General features: G+C 41.1%; 1 protein-coding gene across 2 annotated transcripts in view; it reads left to right on the forward strand.

The window, feature by feature from the left end:
- The window catches only part of MDGA2 (MAM domain containing glycosylphosphatidylinositol anchor 2), an 819,067-nt gene extending 810,447 nt beyond the window's left edge, over positions 1 to 8,620 (forward strand). For both annotated transcript variants that reach the window (XM_073638570.1, XM_073638571.1), the window contains exons 15-17: positions 3,274 to 3,404; positions 5,252 to 5,357; positions 7,792 to 8,620. In XM_073638570.1, the coding sequence (XP_073494671.1) occupies positions 3,274 to 3,404; positions 5,252 to 5,357; positions 7,792 to 7,886 (332 nt within the window). In that variant the 3' untranslated portion in view covers positions 7,887 to 8,620. The remainder of the gene's footprint in view (positions 1 to 3,273; positions 3,405 to 5,251; positions 5,358 to 7,791) is intronic.
- Positions 8,621 to 8,888: the final 268 nt, after the last annotated feature.

An 8,888-nucleotide genomic window follows, 5' to 3' on the forward strand; every position in this document is an offset into this window, starting at 1 on the left:
TCAGTCGTTGGACTCACTGCATGCCCTATAACTGTATAGCAGACCCTGTCCTTTGTAATGGGAACATGTCGTACTTGTTACTGTGGCCCTGCTCTATGTGTCTTTAACTTCTTAGTGGGGTTTTTAGCAAATTTTGGTCAGCCCTTGCAGTCACAGCATGGGAATTACCATTATAGGAGATCCGCTCCTTTATAATGGAAACATTTTTTTTACTGAGACCCTCCTCTATGTCTTTTCAAAGGGGTATTGGGTTGCGTCAGAATTTTTGGCAGCCCTTGCAGTCACTGCATACACAATAACAGTATAGGAGACCCACTTGTTAATAATGGAACAACAAAGCATAGCCGGCTGATGGCTCTCTAACAATAGCGAGGGCCGACTGCTGGCCTTTTAAGAATAGTAAGGGCTGCCTGATGGTCCTATAAAATAGGCTTTGTGACTTTCAGAGTCCCTCCATCATAAATAAAACAGGATGTGTCTGATGATGTGTCACACACCACATGGCCAGATAAGGTTCTAAAATGTGAAAATGACATTTCCTGGTGAATGCATTTGTCTTAAAAAATAACGTAAAAAAACAAACAAACAGTAGGATCATTCTTTAGTATAAAAAACACCCACCAGAGGATTTGATTCTGAAAGCTGACCTTTCTCCCCAGCTCAAGAGCCCCATAGCAGCTGCAAAGTTAGCGCTATCATGAACTCTCCTTTTGTAGAAGCCAGGGCACACCAGAGGATTCTCTGGTGGGACCGTCCAACCCTGCCGAGAAGCAGTCCTGGCTAAGAAAAGTGTGTGGGAAGGTTCCCGGACACTCTATGGCTACTTTTTTACTGAGGTGGAAACCCACGCAAACACAGGGAGAACATACAAAATCCTTGCAGATGTTGTCCTTGCTGGGATTTGAACCCAGGATCCCAGCGCTGCAAGGCTTCAGTGCTAACCACTGATCCAATGTGCTGCCGTTCACCCTCTGATATCTAACAGGCTGGAGAAACTTGCACCTACTGCAACTCTATCTTCAGCTCCTTTGTGAGAAACGAATGTATTTGGGTAGCCATTTAGTCTACCAAATAAAATTCCTGAGAAGGAAATTGGGGATGGCTTCGCTACTGGTACTGGGGGCAGTGCTAATACCATGGCGTCGTACCATAGTTTACTGGAAATATTCCAGGCTGGTAGGAGGCAAGCAGATTCCCACAGAAAAGTACCAGCAGTAATGTTCAGGGACCCGTGCTTGTAGAAGGTGGAGACAACACCGGGAGAAATAGTGGCGGCTGGGGACCGAGTATGGACACGAGACATGAAGCATGAGGTTGTGAAAAGCTTCCACGAGCCTAAAGGGCCACATTTCAAGTGCAAGGAGCTGCCCAGAAATCTGGCAGTTTAGTATTGCGGCCTGTGGGTAAGTGGGTGGGTGGGTGGCTGGCTGCATACTTGCGCTTGCATTCCAAGTAACAGAAAACTAAGCAGATGGTGGCCGCTATCATCATCATGGCCTCACCTCGGCACTATGAACTCCCCTGAAGGAGAAGCTAGGGCCCACCGGAGGAGTCTCCGGTTTTCTGGTGGGCCCGTCCATCCCTGCCGAGAAGCAGCCCTGGCTAACAAAAGTGTGGGGGAAGGTTCCCGGACACTCTATGGCTGCTTTTTTGATGTGGATCGTGCGTGCTTATGCATGTTATTTCTCAAACCGCATTGCAGATCAGACCATTGCCCAACTCTGTAGTCATGAAATTAAATGCGCAAAGAAAGATGTTTGTGTGTCAAAGCACCACCGACAAGTGCGAGTTGATGTTGGATGGGCTGCCATTGCTTCTGCAACAAGCTGCATTAGAGATCTTCCTGGGAGAAATGACACCCAGAGTAGATACGGTTTCCTTCTATGCCAGTCCTTTCACCGAGCTAAAGAATATGACTGTGGTGAAATACAACTCTCAGCAAAAAAAAAAATGTGGACTGGCTCCGTACCGTCCCTGACCACATTCACCTGTCCACGTGTTTGTGGTTAGGCTCCTTCCCAGTAAGTGCACTGGGGAGGGCATGGGTAATGTTGTGGGACCCGTGCTTGTGGAAGGCGGAGACGATACCGGGAAATATAGTTGTGGCTGGGGACCGAGTATGGACACCTGGCCGCCGCTGGCATGAGGTTATGAAAAGCTTCCGGCAATTAGAGATGAGGAAATTGATTTGCTTCAAATTTAACAAAAAAAGCCAATTTACCAGGATCAAATTAAAAAAAAATTATATTATAATATATAATCTAAAGAGTCCATACGTTTATTTTGCTTTGGGGTCTGTAGGGACATCAGAGAATAATAAATGTCTTCAAATTTCCCAGCTAAATTTGAGCAAACCTTCTGCATTTGAATTTATGTCAGATTTGCTAATTTTTATAGACAGTGCTTTCTAGGGAAAAAAGTAATGCAAATTATCTTTCTTCCAAGAATAAGAAAGTTGCCTCTCTAGTGCCACTTATTTGAGTTTATCACCCTATAAGTCAATGTGGATTATAGGCAAGTTGCCGATCTGGTGTGAAGCACGCCTGAACTTGTTGTGAGAAGCATGCCTGCAATTGTTGTAAGAAACGCGCCTACGCTTATTGTGTGATTCGAGCTTGTGCTCTGAAGGGTGCCTGCACTGATTGTGTGAATCGCGCCTGCCCTTGTTGTGTGAAGCGCACCTGCACTTGTGTGTGTGAAGGGTGCCTGTGTGGCTGTGTGTAGCGCGCTTGTGCTTGTTGTGTGAAGCATGCTTGCACTTGCTGTCTAAAGGGCGCCTGCTCTGGTTGTGTGACGAGCCCTTGCACTTGTTGAGCTTGTTGTGTGAATTGCACCTAAGCTTGCTGTGTTGTGCGCCTGCACTTGTTGTGAACATTGACTTACATGGTGACTACCTCCAAGGAGGCTGCACTAGAGGGACTGCTTTCTTTCTCTTCTAGGAGAGCTCAATTATATTTAGGGCTGAATGTTCTTTTTTGTGTTACTTCAAGATATTTTATCTTTCTCCAAAAAAAAATCTGTAGATACATTTGACCTAGTTATTCAAATATAACCCTTCCCTAAGGGAGGCTTTGACATCCAAGGGCGCGGAAATGCAATATGATAAATCTTCATGAGTCCTTTTTTAGATGCCTGATAAGTAGGACCTCTATTTTAACCTTGATGGATGTTTGGTTCTGTACCATGGCACCATAGCAAACTAAAACACTTAGTAACAGCTAATCTAATACAAAGTTATGTTTCAATGGGACATTTTGTTTCTGAATTTCTTAGGAAGCTTGAACATATTCCTTCGACTCAAAGGACAAACCAGCACAGAAATCCAAATCTGGTCAGCCAGCGGAAATAAAGGAGAGCAGTGGCATCAAGCTCGCATTAATATACACCCAACAGCTTCATTTCAGGTAGGTGACGGTCATGCAGACCCAATGGTAATGGATATCAGTTAGGCAGTAGGTGTCAAGGGTCTCGTTATTAAAGAATCCATGAGAAACTTGATGGGTCCATCATGTTGTCAGTGTTAAAAAATACTTGTAATGGGATCATCGTGGTTTCCTTTCTTGTGGCTGTTGGTTTAAAGGGTTTGTTCCAAGTTTGGAAATGATGGATAACTTCTCAATCTCTGGGGTCCAACCCTTAACAATCCCAAGAACAGGGCTCTGAAGAAGTACAGCGCTCAGCTATCTCCAGCAGTCCCATAGAGAATGAATGGAATGGAGTTGTATGTGTTAGACATCCTCTCCAGTCAGACTGGGCTTTTCAGAGCCTCGTTCTCTGGATTAATTGAGGTACCAGCAGTCAGACTCCCAGCTATCGGGAAGTCTCCATAGGACAGGGAATAAATTCCAACCTTGTTGGCACAAACCATTTAAGCTACAGGGCCCCTTGAGAATTGTGGCTGCGGAGCCTCCACCGACACCAGAGATGGGGTATGGCCTGCTACCATTACTCCTTCCATGTTTAAAATGAAGACCCAACTCTAATTCCCTTGCAATGCAGTCCTTACCACATCCTAAATACACCGGTAGTTAGCTATGGAGACCCATTAATACCATCTAGACTGCCATCTGATGGTCTCCACTTCACAAAAAAACATATTTTTGAGCACGGACCAAATATAACCAGGGAAAAACACTAGAGGATGGCAAATTTAAGATGAATTACAAATACGGATTGGGTGCATCAACAAAATTCCAAAAAACGTATAGTTTAATAAGCCACAGTGCTCCAGTTCCAGGTAGATTTATTAATCAAGTTCTTTGCAGTTCTTTACAGCACAACACAATACGCTCTAATCTCTCTAGAAGGATTATTGGCAAATTGGTAAGAATTATTTTAAGCAGATGTGAAATATAAAATGCACAATGTTAAAATGACTGAAGATACCGGTAAATCTGAGGATAGAACAGGTTGCTCCCACTGCATGTCAGATTGTTATTTTGGCTTTACTACTGGGAGCTACACTTGTATTGGTCTCTTGTAGAAATTTTGTATTAATTTAAACTACCTTTAATAATTATTTTTTTGGGAAATATTTGGACAGGTGGGGCTTCTCAACATTATCATTTAATGGTAAAAAGTAGATCTTAGAATATATAGAACAGGGGTGGTGAACCTTTTATGGCCCTCAATCACCTTTTCTCTGCCCCCCGTCAGCCAGCATCAGTATGTACTTTGTGGGCAGAGTTAGCGCGTGATTTTTACGACCCCCAAAGGATGGTATAAATATCCAAATGACCCTTGGCAGAAAAAAAGATTCCCCACCCCTAATATAGAAGATCAAAAAGATTAATAGGACATCAGTAGTCCATGACCACCGACACAGAGCCCTATGACGCTCCTCCTATCTAATGACATTCCCGAATCTTCTAGATCAGTACTCCCGGGGCAACATCATCATTGTGGTGCAATGCACACATGACCTTGTGTTGGGCCTACTAATCAGAAGAGGTGCCGGGGAATCCGCAAGATAGGAGGAAAGTCATAGATCACTGTTCTGGTGACCACGGACTACCAACATATCCACTGGACCATATTGGAAAGCATACATTTTTGAATGAGTTTTAAGGGTTTAAAATTATCAAAATATCAAAATACTTCATATCATCTCAATTATTATCTGTCCAATTGTCTATCTTTATTTCCATGTCCATCTATCTAGATCAAGATTTTAAATCATGTTACCCCAAATTTACCTACATGGTCTTAAATACTGTTATATATTGTGACTCAAATTTTTTTCCCAATTCAGATAGTTTTTGAAGGAGTTCGAGGTCCTGGTATTGAAGGCGACATCGCCATAGATGATGTATCAATCATAGAGGGAGAATGTACGAAGATGGATCAGCCAGTCACTTGTATGTACCACTTTTTGCACAGATTTATTCTTTTTTTTTTTACGACAAATATTAATTGTTGTAAAAAAAAAAAAACAACACATTTTCTAAAACTCTGTTGGAGAGATCTGAGTTAATAGTGGGTGACTCTGAGCTAGTAAGGAGAGAATTACACTGTGTAATGCTTCCTTTTGCCTGTGGTGGCACTGCTGGGAAACTAAACACTTATTGTCAGGTTCCCCCACAGTTGATCACTGAAGATCCAAGAAGTGGTATATCAAAAGCTCATCTTATCATTTGGCACCTTTTAAAACCCCTTTCAATGTTATTTAGTGAGGTCATATGACTAAAATGTGCCATCACTTTCTGATCAGTAGGAGTCCAACTGGGAGGAACCCCACTTAGCCTCCATTCTCAGGATCAGTGGTGGTCTTAGAAGTCGGTGTCTTTTCACTTAGTTTAATAAAAAAAAAAACACACGACTTCTGTGATTTGCTCATGAAACATATGTAGTGTAGTTCTACACTATTTTTCGAAGTTACAGCACCTCCACCCTCCTCGATTGTTCAGTGATCCTATCCAGCTAAAAAAAGGTTGAGGTGACCATGTATAGATATGGATTTTTGTTTTAAAGGGAATCTGACAGTAGGATCAACCCTCCTAAGCTGTCTATATGGGCACGTTGGTCATAGAAAGTTCAGCAAAATGATACCTTGATACCTGTGATCCGATGTCTTATTCCAGAGAAACCCACGTTTTTCTGAATATATAAATGAGCTGTTAAGATCTATGGCTTGGACACATATCTCCTTGAGAACCTGCCTCCAGAGATTATTTTAAATGAAAGGGGATGTTACCATTGTGAGACATGTAATCAGTGACAGTTTGCTCTTCTGATCTCACTTCAGAGCCCCATTTCATTAAAAATAACTTTTGAAGGCACTCTTTTAGGCAGATCTGTGTCCGGTCCATAGATCTTAAACAAATCATTTACATATTAAGAAAAAATGTGGGTTTCTCTGGAATAAGACAACAGATATCAAGGTATCATTTTATTCAACTTTCTATGACCTACATGCTCATGTAGACAGTTTAGGAAGATTTATCCTACTGACAGGTTCCATTAAAGGTCTTAGCACCTTAGTTGTCCATATAGACTTCAGTCAAGAAATCCATGTGAGGTCTCAAGACGCAGTTGAACTTGATGGTCATGTGTCTTTTTTCAACTGTACCAAGTAATTATTTCACATCTCCTACGGCTCTAGGAAGTCAAGTGTAGTCAGGATCACAGTGGTAGTAATGAATGCTCCTCAAACTTCTTTTGACACCAGTCTATTAAGACTTCCTGTCACATAATTATAGTAGTAACCAATTATGAAATACCACTGTGAGATTGCTTCCACAGGACTATGTCATAATTCTGGAAGCTACATGGCTACTAAAGACATTAAAGATGAGTGAATGTGGCGAAACTGAAATTCAGCAGATTCGCAAATTTGGCCTGGAAACTCAATTGACATTGAATAAACTCAGTGAGAATCGAATCTGCCAGGAATTGTTGGAAAAAAAATCTTAAACTCACTTTTTCTCGGCCCTCCTCATGAGTCTCCTGCCACCGCCAGTCCTCTGATCTGCTCCTATGTCTTCTATTGCCTTCTCCTTCTGGTCCTCCAATGCTATCGTTTTTTGTTAAACCCAATGCCATTGCATGGCTTGCAAACAAGTCATTGGCACCTCTACCTTCTCTTATTTCATCTTCTAGTTCCATAAATTCAATGATTTCATTCTTCACCAAGCTCCTTGCCACCACCTATAGTATGAAGAACATAATTGGTTCCTCTGTCTTATCTGTTGTCTTCTATATTTGCTCATGCTGGGCCTCTGATGCTTTAGTTTTTCACAAGTCCTAATGCCATTATGTAAGGTGTGAAGCAAGTCATTGACATCAATGACTCACGTGGCGTCCCACATGACAAAACGGGGCCTAATGAAGAACAGCAGCACCAGATCTCCTGAAAGAGAAGAAGGCAGAACAGAGGAGGGGCGGCAGCTGGATAGGTAGGGGGAGGGCTTACGAGAAGGGGGGTATATTGGTTTGTTTTTAAACAAACTATTGATCTTATGTATGTCCATCTGTCTAGATCTAACTAGGTCATTAGAATCCAAATTTTGTGGGGAATTAAAGCGAATTTGATTCATATAAAATCTAATTGCTCATGCTAAATTAACATGTGACATGACATTTCAATAGACAAAAAACTTCAATACATGGAGGAACCTTGGAGCAGTAGACTAGCTGCTTTCAGCAATTTCTAGGTATATTTGAAATATTTTTCCCGAAATGTAGTAAAGTAAAGGATTTCCTAAAATCTACTCTACCATCTTTCTCCATGTGTTGTTCTTCGACCTTGTTGACTGCTTCCGGTAACTTATTTTTATTTTTTTTCTCTCCTAGCTCCGCCATCCGGAGTCAAAGTATCTGGGACTATATTGCATATATGGCTGTATCCAGTTTTCCTTTTCCTTTCTTTTTTAAGTCATCAAAGGTGACCATATCCTGGCAGAGGCTACAAAAGATTCACTTAGGCACTGGTACGAAGAAAGAGTCTTTGTAAATGGACAACTGAAAAAAAATAAAACAAAAAAACAATCTACCAAAGATTCCTCCACTAGGGCACTGGGAATTACATGGGATATAAATTGTTATTACAAGTATACTTGAGACTAGAAATAAAAAGAAGAGACCTTACAGTGATTCTGTGGCTTTCAAGAATACAGTATAATCGGAATATTCTCTTAAAAAGGAAGGAATTATGAGAATCCTTGTCAAAGCACAACGTCATGGCTGGTTTTCTTTCAAATGAATAGAGTTTGCTTGGACACCTAATGGCCTCCCAACCTAAACCTCACAGTTAACAGGGTACATGAAGATCTGGCATTTATTTTCCACTAAAAAAAAAGTTTTTTTTTAAGAATGGAACAAGTATCAGTAAGTCCTCTTGCCTTGGCTGCCACCATCCAAAAAGCGAGACCTCTGTAGACCACAAGCTCCATCAACTCAACGCAGCTTTGCTAATGAGAAGGTGTGCCGTATCTTTTTTGCATGTAGATGTCTTCAAAAGGAAGAGCAGCTTAGTCTTAAAAGCTTCTTTTTTTTTCAGCTTCGGAGATTTCGCTTGTTTACGGACACAAAGTCGCCACTATTTCCATCATCAGCTGTAATAAAAAAAAGAAAAAAAAACCAAACCACCACCTTTTATAAAAAAAAAAAAAATGCCAGGAAACCAAGTGCCTTCAATTAACAAGCCTGAAAAAAGAAGTTAGCTAAACAAGCTTGCACTGCTGTGAGTGGTTTGTGGAAATGAAAAAAAAGTAAAATAAAACATTTTCAAAAAATAGGAGAAAGTTTTTTTATTTTAACAAAAAGCAAACTATAATTCATGAATTCAAAACGCAGGCCAGATTTGAACGAAAATTGCTACGAAAATACACGGACTTCAGTTGCTGCATAAATTGCTCCTTTGACACATATACATAAAGAAATATGTATTT

The sequence above is a fragment of the Phyllobates terribilis genome, unplaced genomic scaffold (assembly GCF_046119375.1).
Source record: "Phyllobates terribilis strain yellow unplaced genomic scaffold, ASM4611937v1 Scaffold_7__3_contigs__length_470593459, whole genome shotgun sequence".
Lineage (NCBI taxonomy): Eukaryota > Metazoa > Chordata > Amphibia > Anura > Dendrobatidae > Phyllobates > Phyllobates terribilis.